Here is a 15,441-nt window from a genome sequence, read left to right on the forward strand (position 1 = left end):
CGCCTTCCCATGTCGTGCAAAACATGCAGAGAGGAGTTAGGTCTTTCCTGGTTCTCCCACTTGTGATAGGAATTTTATGGTCTTAAATATATGGTAATGTTCATAAGTGTACCAGCCAAGCACATACATAGATCAGCACAGGAAGACCAACCTGGAACCATTTTGATTCCTAAACTGACCAAATCTTTTCTCTGCAAGGTCAAAATGGAAAAGCCTCCCCATTGTCTTTTCCTTCACAAATCCTGTCTTAAGGGTATGTCTGTGTTTTGAATAGGGTGTGAGTATTTATCATTACAAAAGACTGGCCAGGCTACCCAGGAAATCCAATCAAGTAACCTGCCAGACAGGAGATAAACAACAACAGGAAAAAAACAATATAAAAATTTCTGTTTTAGACTGCCTTTTCTGTGATGTAGGTGTGATGTATCTGAGGGGTGGTCTTAGGTTACACCCCTTCTGTGATGTATGTATGATGTTTCTGGGGGTAGTCTTGATCTACAGGGTGGCAATTTCAAAAGCCTTTATAAGGCCTTGCACACCATTTTTCTGGGTCCCTCCATTCTCCTGCAAGTGAGGGGAGCACCCTGTTGTAACAGATCAATAAAAGCCAAGCCTACAGGTTGCTGTTTTGCTCCAAGTAATCCTGGTTGGTGTCTTTGTTTTTTTGTCCAAGGGAGCCCTCGGATTTTTCTGTTAACAAACTAAAGGTAAAGGTGTAGCAGGAACCCCCCCCCACCCCAATCATTCTGTTTGTACAAACTTCACACACACTCACACACTACATACGCCACATTTCTGTTATAAATTCATAGAAAAATCAACCATACTTCGGATTTGCACTTCCGTTTTTATTTTACTCCATATGACAAGGACTATCAAAGGGGGGTGGCTTGGTTCTGGTCAGCCATAATCCCTTCACCACCCCAGCACATCCACAGGAGCCCTGCCCAGTTGCTATGTCAACCCTGATGATCCCAGACAGAAGACAATCAAGATCACAAAGAACTTGCATATGGGAGTGGATTCAGCATGGACTGAAACAAAGGACAATGATCAGATCTTCCCTCTGGGGGCAGGCAACTGCAAACTCCCCTCTGTCACCTGGAAGTGACTCATGGGCAGGGGGAAAGGAAGAACCAGCCAGGTGACAGGACACTCAGGTTACCACCACAACTCCTCCCTCAACCCCTACTTTCTGTAATGTATGCATGATGTCAACCCCTTCTGTAATGTATTCATGATGTTTCTGGGGGTGGGCTTGAGCTAGAGGATGGGAATTTCAAAAGTTTTTATAAGGTCTGGCACACCATCTTTCTGGGTCCTTCCTCTCTCCTGCAAGTGAGGGGAACACCCTGTTGCAACAGTTCAATAAAGGCCAAGCCTACAGGCTGCTGTTTTGCTCCAAGTTATCCTGGTTGGTGTCTTTGTTTTGTCCAAGGGAGCCCTCGGATTTTTCCGGTAACAAAGGTAAAGGGACCCCTGACCATTAGGTCCAGTCATGGCCGACTCTGGGGTTGCGGCGCTCATCTCGCTTTACTGGCCAAGAGCCGGCGTACAGCTTCCGGGTCATGTGGCCAGCATGACTAAGCCGCTTCTGGCGAACCAGAGCAGTGCACGGAAACACCGTTTACCTGCCCGCCGGAGCGGTACCTATTTATCTCCTTGCACTTTGACGTGCTTTCGAACTGTTAAGGTGGCAGGAGCAGGGAACAAGCAATGGGAGCTCACCCAGTCTCGGGGATTATGAGGAACGGCTAAGGGAGCTGGGCATGTTTAGCCTGGAAAAGAGGAGGTTAAGGGGTGATATGATAGCCATGTTCAAATATATAAAAGGATGTCACATAGAGGAGGGAGAAAGGTTGTTTTCTGCTGCCCCAGAGAAGCGGACACGGAGCAATGGATCCAAACTACAAGAAAGAAGATTCCACCTAAACATTAGGAAGAACTTCCTGACAAAATAAAAAAATTCCTTCCAGTAGCACCTTAAAGACCAACTAAGTTAGTTCTTGGTATGAGCTTTCGTGTGCATGCACACTTCTTCAGATATCTGAAGAAGTGTGCATGCACACGAAAGCTCATACCAAGAACTATCTTAGTTGGTCTTTAAGGTGCTACTGGAAGGTGTGTATCTGAAGAAGTGTGCATGCACACGAAAGCTCATACCAAGAACTAACTTAGTTGGTCTTTAAGGTGCTACTGGAAGGAATTTTTTTATTTTGACTATGGCAGATTCTCTATGATTCTGTGATTCTATGAACCACTGTCCTTCTGATTGGCAAGCCCTAGGCTCTGTGGTTTAACCCACAGCACCACCCGCATCCCACTAAACACCCCCTTTATTCCTGCTGCCACCAAAGATAATGTCTTAGCTGAACATTTTGCCCTCCACGGGGCCAAGAATGGCAATTTACTTATAATAACACTATATAAGGGTTTCAAGATTACAGAAATGTAGTGAGTTATTAGTTACCACGTATGTACAACCATACATGCATGGTAACTAATAACTCACTACATTTTGTATGAATTCATTCCCATTATCAATATATATGTCCAAACACAGCCTGCATCTATAGGCAATCCGTTCATGTGTTGCATCTTCTATCGTGTTGTCATGTTTTTATTCTTCCAGTTAGTTCAGCAGTATCAGCCTCTTGGCAACCATTAGGGTGCAAAGAATCCATTCTTCTTCTCCTGTTGTAAATTTTCAATTCTTGAAAATTGACAACAGGATTGTTCAGCTATGATTCTGAAATCATAGGCATTGGCACTGCTGTTCGCAGAAAAGGACTGGACTACATGGCTGTGAATTTTCCTCGATCTTTTAGTTTCATCTGATTTTTAACTGCTTTGGGGGTTTTGGCAATCAAACAGTGTTTGAGTTTATGAAATAAACAAGTTAACTAAATATAACTCTGTTATTCTATCTGCCTTGTATCCAAGAAAAAGGTCCCAGGTTCACACACACCCCGGCATCTGGAAGAGGTTGCTGCTGCCAGTCAGTGGAGACATTCCTGGCCTAGATCGACCAATAACCTGACTCCCTAGAACGCCGCTTCCTGTGCATTGGGGCTGCTGTTCTGTGCTTTCGGGGGGGGGGAGGTTGGACTTTTGAGGCCCAACAAAGCATATTAATCCCAAGTCAAGGTGCTGCAGTGGCTCCTGTGTGGGACCTGGGTTCAAATCCAATCCCTGGGCAACCTTGGGCCACCCGCTGTGTCTCAGCCTAGCCTATCTCACAGGGGGGTTGATGTGCGGATCAAAAGGGAGCTGGAGAAGCGTCCAGGTCACCTCTACTTCCTTGGAGGAAAGGCGAGATACAAAGCAACAATTACTTTTCTAAATTAATGTACAACTTTACATTGAAACACCAGAATATCGCATACACGGAATGAAATTAAATTTGTTCATCTCAAGGAAGAAGTGAACTCGAGGGAAAAACTATGTTCCGGATAGTAGGACGTGCACCCATGGGTTGAATTTACAAGAAAGGAGGTTCTGACTAAACATCAGAAAGAATTTCCTAGCAGCAAAAACAGCATGGATGCTTTAGCTGAGATTCCTGTATCGCAGGGAGTTGGACTAGCTAACCTGTGGGGGCCCTTACAACTCAATAATTTGGAGATTCTATGATTTAAATGTTTTTCTCCTGGAGAGTTCATGCACACAATGACTGGAGGAGTTTGTAAATAATACTCGTGGTTTGACTGTTGCCAGCCTGACAAGTAAAGATTTATTTGCAACCAGTTGGGTAATGCAGATATTTTTCTCACAAATAGCTAACCAGATACTGTGGTCAATGGCATTAAAAGCCACTTCCAGCACAAGCAGGAACAAGGTTTTTACCTCTGTCCCTTGCCCGCCAGAGATAATCAACCAGCGCCACCAGGGCGGTCTCAGTCCGATGGCAGGGCCTGAAACCCAACTGGGACAAATGCAGTCTAAATGGTCCACATCCTGCAGATATGCCTGTCTTTATTCTGCAACCAAACATACATTTAAATGGTTTTTTCCATGTGAGTTTGCTGATGTCTTCTACGTGTTATACTACTAGTGAAGCTTTTCCCACAATCCATGCATTTAAAAGGTTTCTCCCCTGTGTGAATTTGTAGATGTACATTAAGGCTTCCACTCTGAATGAAGCATTTTCCACACTCAAAACATTTATATGGTTTAACTCCTGTATGAGTATATTGATGCATTCTTAGCGAATGTGTATGACGGAAGCATGTTCCACACTCCACACATTTAAATGGTTTTTCCCCTGTGTGAGTTCGCAGATGTATGGAAAGTTTTGCCCTTTCACGGAACGTCTTTCCACACTCTGTGCATTTAAATGGTTTTTCCCCTGTGTGAGTTAGTTTATGTCTTCTAAGGTTTCCACTCTCTCTGAAGCTCTTTCCACACTCTATGCATTTAAATGGTTTCTGCCCTGTGTGAATTCGCTGATGGTTTTTAAGCTGTCCGCTATGACTGAAGCTCTTTCCACACTCCATGCATTTAAAAGGTCTTGCCCCTGTGTGAGTTCTCTGATGTCTTTTGAGTCCTCCTCTCACACTGAAGCTATTTCCGCACTCCATACATCTGTATGGTTTCTCACCAGTGTGAGTGTGATGATGTGCATTAAGGTTCTTACTCATAAGGAAGCTCTTTCCACACTCCATACATTTAAATGGTTTCTCACCAGTGTGAGTTCGATGATGTGCATTAAGGTGTTTACTCAAAAGGAAGCTCTTTCCACACTCTATACATTTATATGGTTTCTCCCCTGTGTGAGTTCCTTGATGTTTTGAAGGAATTCCACTCCCACGGAAGTCCTTTCCGCAATCCATGCCTTTAAGTGGTGTCTCCACTGTTGCAGTTCATTGATGTGAACTCATTTTGCTCCCTGACTGAATCACATTGTACATGTCACATATTTAAATTCTATCTTTTTTATTCCTAATGAAACCTCTGATGGCTCCTCCGAATTCTGACTGCCTTCTCCATCACCTGGTTGGGAGTTGGGGGAAAGGAAATCCTGTTAAAAGGGAACAAAGCAATGGCACCTTCTCTTGTGTTAACATTTGTTTAACATTTCACACATGCTCCCTTCGCCTGTGTTCCTGTTTAAAAAAATGAAATCCAGCCCCCTGTAATACAGGAATCTTTTGCCCCACATGGGTCTCCTAGTCCCTTCCCTGAGATTAAGAGTCTCATGCTTTACTGACTGAGCTGAGTTTAAAAGCTTTACTTCCAGGAACTTGATTTAAGTGTTACAGAAAGAGTAAGCAATACATTGCCTCAGGTATGCAGGCCTCTTCTTACCCACTCTGGTCTCATTATAAGGCCCTGAGGTAGCATATATTTGCCAAAAACTAGATTTTCCACTAAAAAAAAATAATAAAAATTAATTCTGCCTAGGGTTTCCCCTGAGATGTTGCCGATTTAGCCAAATTCCCTCACGACGCCATTTTTACACCCCAAAACCAAGGACATGTGAGGAATTTTCCTGATATATGGGAATATATATATCAGGCTTACTTGCTGCTTTGCTTTTCAATATTCTCCGGTTGGCCTCTGTTATTTTCTCCTACCAACGGGGACCCCACGTAAGGACTCTATATGGGCTCTTGGGTACCCCATAAGGGAAGAAGGGCAGATTTTGTTTACAACAGGGGGCTACATAATTGATCACCACACAGCGTGCACACACCATTTGAATGGCAATGCCAATCAACTCGGGCGGGGGAGGGAGCAGCCCCCTCAAATATTTTATGGGGAGGGGGGAAGGGACCTCGGCTCCCCGAAAGCGCACAAGTTGGATACGTCCCTCCGAAAGGCCACATTTCCCATTCTCTGTCTCCTGCCCACCCCCGGCCAATGCTCACTGGACTTCTCTTGTTCTCGCCCCGGGGATGCTTCCATGCCCCCCAGCCCCTCCCCAGCATCCTCTGCCAGGGACGCTGACTTATAAAAAATATTGGGGGGCCCCCGGGAAAGCTCATGAATAATAAATAAGCTCATGAATATGCAAATAAAGTGGCGCCGCCTCCTTGTGAGCGAATAGGGGAGAGCGTGCTGCGCCTATTAATCAGCTCCGAAGGAAATTGGGTGGAGCTTTTGCTCGGGAGGGAGGGCAGGAAGCATGCAGCCTGACCCTGTGCATTTTGGGCTGGGGGAGGGGCGCCGGAGATTATTGGGGGGCGGAGCCCCCCCAAACGAATTTTTGAGAGGGCTCGGGCCCCCTCAAGCCCCATGGAGTCGGCGCCTATGTCCTCTGCCCTCCCTGAAGCTCTCCTGCGCCCAGAAACCTCCCTTGGCACATCTCACTCCTCGCCTTGCGCACAAAGTCTCTCCCGAGCGTGCCCACCTCTCCATTCGCAGGAGCCTCGCAAGGAGGGGGGGGAGTAGCAAGGGGGGGGTCTCTATCCAGGCGTCCCTCGCGTCCTTTAACCCTTACGTGGACTCCCTCTCTCCGTCTCTGCAGCCCAAAGGGACCCCCCCCAAGGCGCACCACGGATGCGCCTCGCAGCGCGCGCGGAGCCTGGAGCGCCCCGGGAGATTCCTGCTGGGGGGACACCGGCCGATGCATCGCGAGGGGTCCGGAACCCGCAGAGGGACGCCGGGTTTGGGGTCCCGGTTCGACGGCGGGTTTGGGGTCCCGGTTCGACTTCCCTTTAGGGTGGTCGCAAGTAACTGCTCTCTCCCAACCCCTCCAGCAAAACAGGAATAAGTGAAATGTAGAAGGCTCACCTTCTTCCACCGCCGTTTTTTCGGGGGGGGGGTCTTTTCTGGCTGCCGCTGCCGGGGATCGAACCTGCGACCTTCTCACTAAATAAACGAGATTACAGGTCCCAGGTTCACACACACCCCGGCATCTGGAAGAGGTTGCTGCTGCCAGTCAGTGGAGACATTCCTGGCCTAGATCGACCAATTACCTGACTCCCTAGAATGCCGCTTCCTGTGCATTGGGGCTGCTGTTCTGTGCTTTCGGGGGGGGGGGAGGTTGGACTTTTGAGGCCCAACAAAGCATATTAATCCCAAGTCAAGGTGCTGCAGTGGCTCCTGTGTGGGACCTGGGTTCAAATCCAATCCCTGGGCAACCTTGGGCCACCCGCTGTGTCTCAGCCTAGCCTATCTCACAGGGGGGTTGATGTGCGGATCAAAGGGGAGCTGGAGAAGCGTCCAGGTCACCTCTACTTCCTTGGAGGAAAGGCGAGATACAAAGCAACAATTACTTTTCTAAATTAATGTACAACTTTACATTGAAACACCAGAATATCGCATACACGGAATGAAATTAAATTTGTTCATCTCAAGGAAGAAGTGAACTCGAGGGAAAAACTATGTTCCGGATAGTAGGACGTGCACCCATGGGTTGAATTTACAAGAAAGGAGGTTCTGACTAAACATCAGAAAGAATTTCCTAGCAGCAAGAACAGCATGGATGCTTTAGCTGAGATTCCTGTATGGCAGGGGGTTGGACTAGCTAACCTGTGGGGGCCCTTACAACTCAATAATTTGGAGATTCTATGATTTAAATGTTTTTCCCCAGGAGAGTTCATGCACACAATGACTGGAGGAGTTTGTAAATAATACTCGTGGTTTGACTGTTGCCAGCCTGACAAGTAAAGATTTATTTGCAACCAATTGGGTAATGCAGATATTTTTCTCACAAATAGCTAACCAGATACTGTGGTCAATGGCATTAAAAGCCACTTCCAGCACAAGCAGGAACAAGGTTTTTACCTCTGTCCCTTGCCCGCCAGAGATAATCAACCAGCGCCACCAGGGCGGTCTCAGTCCGATGGCAGGGCCTGAAACCCAACTGGGACAAATGCAGTCTAAATGGTCCACATCCTGCAGATATGCCTGTCTTTATTCTGCAACCAAACATACATTTAAATGGTTTTTTCCATGTGAGTTTGCTGATGTCTTCTACGTGTTATACTACTAGTGAAGCTTTTCCCACAATCCATGCATTTAAAAGGTTTCTCCCCTGTGTGAATTTGTAGATGTACATTAAGGCTTCCACTCTGAATGAAGCATTTTCCACACTCAAAACATTTATATGGTTTAACTCCTGTATGAGTATATTGATGCATTCTTAGCGAATGTGTATGACGGAAGCATGTTCCACACTCCTCACATTTAAATGGTTTTTCCCCTGTGTGAGTTCGTAGATGTATGGAAAGTTTTGCCCTTTCACGGAACGTCTTTCCACACTCTGTGCATTTAAATGGTTTTTCCCCTGTGTGAGTTAGTTTATGTCTTCTAAGGTTTCCAGTCTCTCTGAAGCTCTTTCCACACTCTATGCATTTAAATGGTTTCTGCCCTGTGTGAATTCGCTGATGGTTTTTAAGCTGTCCGCTATGACTGAAGCTCTTTCCACACTCCATGCATTTAAAAGGTCTTGCCCCTGTGTGAGTTCTCTGATGTCTTTTGAGTCCTCCTCTCACACTGAAGCCCTTTCCACACTCCATACATCTGTATGGTTTCTCACCAGTGTGAGTGCGATGATGTGCATTAAGGTCCTTACTCATAAGGAAGCTCTTTCCACACTCCATACATTTAAATGGTTTCTCACCAATGTGAGTGCGATGATGTGCATTAAGGTGCTTACTCAAAAGGAAGCTCTTTCCACACTCCATACATTTAAATGGTTTCTCACCAGTGTGAGTGCGATGATGTGCATTAAGGTGATTACTCAAAAGGAAGCTCTTTCCGCACTCCATACATTTAAATGGTTTCTCACCCCTGTGAGTTTGCTCATGTATACAGAGGCATCCACTTTTTTTGAAGCATATTCTACACTCAAAACATTTATATGATTTCTCTCCTGTATGAGTACATTGATGCATTTTCAGCGAATCTGTACGACCAAAGCATTTTCCACACTCCATACATTTAAATGGTTTCTCCCCTGTGTGAGTTCTCTGGTGTCTTCTAAGCGTTCCACTTGCTGTGAAGCTCTTTCCACACTCAATGCATTTAAATGGTTTCTCCCCTGTGTGAGTTCCTTGATGTTGTGTAGGAGTTCCACTCCTACTGATGTCCTTTCCACAATCCATGCCTTTAAATGGTGTCTCCACTATTTCAGTTCCTTGATGTGAACTAAGTGTGTTCACTGAATCACATTGTATGTTCCACAAATTTAAATGATTTTTCTTGATTCCTAATGAAAGTAGAGATTGCTCTGTCTTTCTTCTCTATTGCTTGCATTGGCGTAGGGGGAAAGGAAATCCTGTAGAAGAGAAGAAGAGTTTGGATTTGATATCCTGCTTTATCACTACCCGAAGGAGTCTCAAAGCGGCTAACATTCTCCTTTCCCTTCCTCCCCCACAACAAACACTCTGTGAGGTGTGTGGGGCTGAGAGACTTCAGAGAAGTGTGACTAGCTCAAGGTCACCCAGCAGCTGCATGTGGAGGAGCGGGGAATCGAACCCAGTTCACCAGATTACGAATCTACCGCTCTTAACCACACTGGCTCTCCAAAGAAGAAACAAAAGAATATAACACACATCAAGTGCCTTTGGTACCTTCTCTTATTTAACATCTCATACACTCTTCCTTCTTCTATGTGCCAATTGTTTAGGAAATGAAATAATGTCAGATAATAGCATTGCATCAACTTTTAATAATAATCAATTACTGTTAATAATGCAGCATGATCTAAGATACAGTGCTTCTCTAAAACTGGCAATTTAAATGAAGAGGTTCCTCACAGGAAAGGGAGCTGCTCTCCCTCCATGAACATGCCCTGTATTTCTCAGGTTCAGAATTCCTAATGACTTTTTTGTCCTAATCCCTTAAATGTTTGGTTGCAAGTCTCTCTGGGTAAGATAAAGTGACAAATTCAATTAATCATAATAATGGACTACAACAGACATGTTCATCCGGTCGAGCGCGATCGAACAATAGATCATGTGAGTGATCCTGGTTGATCATGGGATTACTGGGATAGGCGTCAGTTGTGCAGCTCCCTTTGATGGGGAGGAGAGAGAAAGGGCTGGCTGGGGGGGGGGGGAGAGAGCTGCTTAAGGGGGAGGGGGGCTGGCTTGGGAGGGTGGAGAGATGACTGGCTCTTCAGAGAGAGAAGCTTTGCCTCCCTTTAATCCCCCCCCACTGAAACTCCCCCCTCCTGCATCCAGTTAGCCACCTCCTTCCACCCACGCACCCCACTCCTCATTCCTTCACTGACAATGGGTAGATCACTGCCAGTTTTTTATACTGGGAGGAGATCGCAGTCTGTTGGGAGTTGGACGTGCCTGGACTACAGGAACCCCTGAATTTCAGTAGCAATCTTCCCGATCCCTTAAATCCCAAAGACATGAGAAGAAAGATAGTGGTTAATACTGGGAATCTGTTCACTTATAAAAACAAAAGGCACAGATTGACCAGCCCAGAAGAAATAGGTAAATTTCAGAGAAAATACAAAGAGTTGTTGACAGAGGAAGAAGAAGAAGTCAAAGGAGCAGTAGGAGGAGTGGAGGTAAAAGGAGTGAAGGAAGTGGGGGAGAGGAGGAAAATTGGAGGAAAACTGGAGGAAGAGGAAGAAGAAGAAGAAGAGGAGGAGGAGGGAGAGGAAGAAGAGGAAAGATTATAACAAAGATAATCAGAGGAAGAGTTATTTTTATAATTTGGAAACAAGATGGCATTAAAATTATGGAATTGGAATATTAACGGATTGAACCATAAAAAAACGGAATAAGGTGGAACAATTTCTAAAGAAAAAAAATTTAGATATAATTTGCTTGCAAGAAACACACGTGGCAAAAAGGCATAGGAAAATTCTGATAAACAAAAGACTTGGAAACGAATTCATAGCCTCAGATAAGGGAAAGAAAAGAGGAGTGATTTTGTATATAAAAAGTAAAATAGATGCCCAACAAATTTTTAAGGATGAGGAAGGGAGAATTATCGGGGTTCAAATCAATTGGCAAGGCGAAAAAATAATAATTGTCGGGATTTATGCACCTAATGGAAATAAAACTGATTTTTATAAAAATCTGGAAGAATTATTGCTGGAATATATGGATCAAAAGATAATTCTGATGGGAGATATGAATGGGGTAGTTTCAACAGAAATGGACAGATTGAGAGATAGTGGAACAAAAGAAGGCAAACTACCCAAATCATTTTTTGAATTGGTTAGAAACTGCAATTTAATAGATATTTGGAGGTTAAGATATCCACTGGGAAAACAATTCACATTTTACTCAGAACCAAATCAGTTGATGTCGAGAATTGACCAAATCTGGATCTCAGGTGAGCTAACCCCAAGAGTTCTTCAAGTGGAAATTGAACCAAGAGCAATCTCAGACCATAGCCCAATCAAATTAGAAATTAAAGGTTATGAAGAAAGAACATTCAGATGGAGAATGAATGACTATCTATTTGATGATCAAAAATTTGTACAAGAGGCACAGAAGAAATTGAATGAATACTTTGTCGATAACTGTAATAAGGGAATGAAAATGAGCATAGTGTGGGATGCAAGCAAGGCGGTGATGAGAGGGCTATGTATACAACAAAACTCAATCAAAAAGAAGAATAGAGAGAAAGAAAAGAAAGAGATTCTAAAACATATTATGGAAAAGGAACAAAAGTTAATCCAAAAACCTAATAACACGCAAATTAGACAAAGTATTAAGACCTTGCAAACTCAATTTGCAATGATAATCAACAAAGAGGTGGAATGGAACATCAAAAAATTAAGACAAAAGAATTTTGAATTTGCGAATAAATCAGGAAAATAGCTTGCCTGGCAGATCAAGAAAAGAAAAGAACAAAGTACTATAAACAAAATTATAGTGAAAGAGGAAGAGATAATCAGCCCTAAAGGTATTAGAAAAGGATTTTTGGATTTCTACAGTCAACTGTACAGGAATAAAGAGAAGAATAATATGAGGAAAATAGAGAGATATTTATAAGAGAAAGAGGTGCAAAAGATCCCGACAGAAGTAAGGGAGTGGCTGAATACCCCGATAGATAGCGAGGAGATCAAGGTGGTCATAACAGAGTTGAAAAATGGGAAAGCCCCAGGACCAGATGGTTTTACAGCAAGGTATTACAAAGAGCTGAGGCTAGCCCTGATGATACCACTAAAAGAAGTAATGAATAATATCTTAAAAGAGAGAGAGATCCCAGAGACGTGGAAGGATGCATTTATAACCTTTATTCCAAAAGAAGATGCGGACCCAACACAAGTAAAGAATTACAGACCGATCTCTTTATTAAATACGCACTATAAAATTTTTGCAGGAATAATGGCAAAGAGATTAAAAAAGGTACTACAGGAAATTATTCATGAAGACCAAGCGGGTTTCCTTCCTGGCAGACAGATGAGAGATAATGTGAGGAACATAATAAACATATTGGAATATCTGACAGCCAGGAATGAGAGACGAGCAATGTTAATGTTTGTAGATGCCGAAAAGGCATTCGATAACATATCATGGGATTTTATGCTGAAAAATATGGAATATACGGAGATGGGGAATAACTTCTTTAATGGAATAAGGGCTATATATACCAAACAAAGAGCAAAGTTGATAGTAAATAACGTGATAACAGAAGTTAAGATATGAAAAAGGAACCAGACAGGGCTGCCCGCTCTCGCCTCTACTGTTTATAATGGTCCTAGAGACCCTTTTGCACTCAATTAGGAAAAATGAAAGGATAAAGGGGGTGACAGTAGGCCAAAATGAATACAAAATCAAAGCCTTCGCCGATGATTTGGTTATAACAGTGGAAGACCCGATGAACAATGCAATGGAAGTGTTAGAGGAAATTGAAAAATTTGGTGAAGTGGCAGGTTTTATACTAAACAGGAAAAAAACTAAAATTCTAACCAAAAATATGGAGCAATCAATGTTGGAGGGGTTACAGCAGCAAATGGGAATTGAAATTGTCAAAAAGGTTAAATATTTGGGAATATGGATAACACCGAAAAACATTGACTTGTTTCAGAACAATTACGTCCCAGCGTGGAATGGAATTAAGAAGGATCTGGAAGGATGGGGAAGGTTAAAACTATCATTTTGGGGCAGAATAGCAATGATTAAGATGAACGTGCTACCCAAGATATTATTTTTATTTCAGATGATACCAATATTAAGAGGAGTAAAAATCTTTAAGGAATGGCAAAGAACGATTTCAAGATACATCTGGCAGGGCAAAAAGCCGAGAATTAAATATAAATTGTTAACGGACGCAAAAGAAAGAGGAGGATTTGCCCTGCCAGACCTGAAGTTATATTATGAGGCATCATGTCTTTGCTGGATAAGAGAATGGATAAAACTTAAAAATACGAAATTGTTGGACTTAGAAGGATTCAATAATAGATTCGGGTGGCACGTTTATCTATGGAAAGAGAAAAAAAGGGCTATAAATCGTTTGAAAACCATATATTCCGGAAATCGTTAATCGAAGTATGGGACAGATATAAAAATACCGTATTTTTCGCTCTATAACACGCACCAGACCATAACACGCATGTAGTTTTTAAAGGAGGAAAACAAGAAAAAAATATTCTAAACAAAACAGTGGATGTATGATTTTTGTGGTTCATGCTGTGGCCACAGACATGTGATCTGACGGTGAGTTTGGGGTAGCCCAATGCAAAAATCCTGAGGATCCATGTGGATCCATGCAAAAGTCGCCCTAAAGTCGCAGGGGCGCTGGGGGAGTGAACAGGAAGCAGGAGGAGGAGAACAATCCCTCTCTCACACACAGACACACGGAGTATCAATCCTAAAGTCACAGGAGAGGCAGGGGCGCTGGGAGTGGGAAGCAAGAGAAGGAGAACGATCCCCCCTCTCTCTCTCACACACACAGTATCAATCCTATAGTCGCAGGAGAGCGTAGGGGCTGGGAGTGGGAAGCAAGAGAAGGAGAATGATCACACATACACACACATACACACACACACACACACACACAGTATCAATCCTAAAGTCGCAGGAGAGCGCTGGGGCGCTGTGAGAGAGAACAGGAAGCAGGAGGAGGAGAAAGATAGCTCAAGCACACACACACACACACACACACACAGCCCGTACAGTGGCTGATCCAAAATCGGACAGCAAAAAACTGCAGGCAGGGACAGAGAGCACGGGGTTGTTTTAAAGCAGCCAGTGCCGCTCTGCTTTTTTCCCTCCTCGGCTAGGCTGGCTGAAACGTTTTGCTGCTACTTAGCAGCTCAGTGAGGAGAGAGGGACAGAGAGCACGAGTTGTTTTAAAGCAGCCAGCGCCGCTCTGCTTTTTTCCCTCCTCGGCTAGGCTGGCTGAAACGTTTTGCTGCTACAGTGGTGCCTCGCAAGACGAAATTAATTCGTTCCGCAAGTCTCTTCGTCTTGCGGTTTTTTCGTCTTGCGATGCACGGTTTCCCATAGGAATGCATTGAAAATCAATTAATGCGTTCCTAGGGAAACCGCCTGTCCCCGGACCTCTTCTGAAGGCTGGGGGGGGGGACAAGGGCTTTTCTTCCCACCCCCAGCATTTTAAAAAACCCTGGGACAGCAGAGGACTTCTCCGCTGTCCGGGGCGATCTTAAAATGCTGGCGGGCGGCATTTTAAAATCGCCCCGGACAGCGGAGGACTTCTCCGCTGTCCGGGGCGATTTAAAAGCCCCTGGGAAGGCAGGCAGGGGGGACAAAGACTTTTGCCCCCCGCCAGCCTTCAGAAGGTGTTCCCGCCCCCCGCCCCACTTCGGAACAGCTTTCCGAAGTGGGGCGGCTGGGGCAGGTGTCCCCGCCCCCCCTTCGGAACAGCATTTTAAAACCTTCCCGTGACACGGGGAGATTTTAAAATGCTGGGGGTCAGCAGCGCTTCGCTCCCGACCCCCAGCATTTTAAAACCTCCCCGGGACACGGGGAGATTTTAAAATGCTGGGGGTCGGCAGCGCTTCGCTCCCGACCCCCAGCATTTTAAAACCTTCCCGGGACAGGGGGAGATTTTAAAATGCTGGGGGTCGGCAGCGCTTCGCTCCCGACCCCCAGCATTTTAAAATCTCCCCGGGACAGAGACTTCTCTGCTGTCCCTTGGAGATTTTAAAATGCTGGGGGTCGGCAGCGCTTCGCTCCCGACCCCCAGCAGTTTAAGATCGCCTGGGGCAGGCGGGGGGGGGGAAGGCAGGCGGGGGGAGCAAAGACTTTTGCCCCCCGCCGGCCTTCAGAAGAGGTCCTCTTCTGAAGGCCGGCTGTGGGCGAAAGTCTTTGCTCCCGACCGCCAGCATTTCCCTATGGGCTTTCGTCTTGCGATGCAATCCCATAGGGAAATTCGTCTTGCGAAGCGCCTCCAAAACAGAAAACCCTTTCGTCTTGCGGGTTTTCCGTCTTGCGGGGTACCACTGTACGTAGCAGCTCAGTGAGGAGAAAGGGACAGAGAGCACGGGTTGTTTTAAAGCAGCCAGCGCCGCTCTGCTTTTTTCCCTCCTCCCCGGCTCGGCTCGCTGACAGG

The 15,441-nt window shown here is 45.0% G+C and overlaps 2 protein-coding genes across 3 annotated transcripts in view; both read right to left on the reverse strand.

Moving 5' to 3' along the window:
- LOC310701187 (uncharacterized protein) overlaps window positions 1-15,441 on the reverse strand; it is a 267,686-nt gene that overhangs the window by 96,990 nt on the left and 155,255 nt on the right. The window lies entirely within an intron of this gene.
- Window positions 3,211-6,944, reverse strand: LOC310701880 (uncharacterized protein). 2 transcript variants are annotated; one of them, XM_083493366.1, is made up of 2 exons: window positions 6,736-6,944; window positions 3,211-5,020 (listed from the first exon to the last, which is right to left on the reverse strand). In XM_083493366.1, exon 2 carries the CDS (start codon window positions 4,830-4,832, stop codon window positions 3,999-4,001), a length of 834 nt encoding a protein of 277 aa, XP_083349492.1. In that variant the 5' UTR covers window positions 4,833-5,020; window positions 6,736-6,944; the 3' UTR covers window positions 3,211-3,998. The 2 variants fall into 2 exon arrangements, with proteins under 2 accessions (XP_083349492.1, XP_083349491.1); XM_083493365.1 differs by having other exon boundaries at window positions 3,211-4,992; window positions 6,736-6,943.

The sequence above is a fragment of the Podarcis liolepis genome, assembly GCF_965112155.1.
Source record: "Podarcis liolepis genome assembly, chromosome: 2".
In the NCBI taxonomy this organism is placed as follows: domain Eukaryota; kingdom Metazoa; phylum Chordata; class Lepidosauria; order Squamata; family Lacertidae; genus Podarcis; species Podarcis liolepis.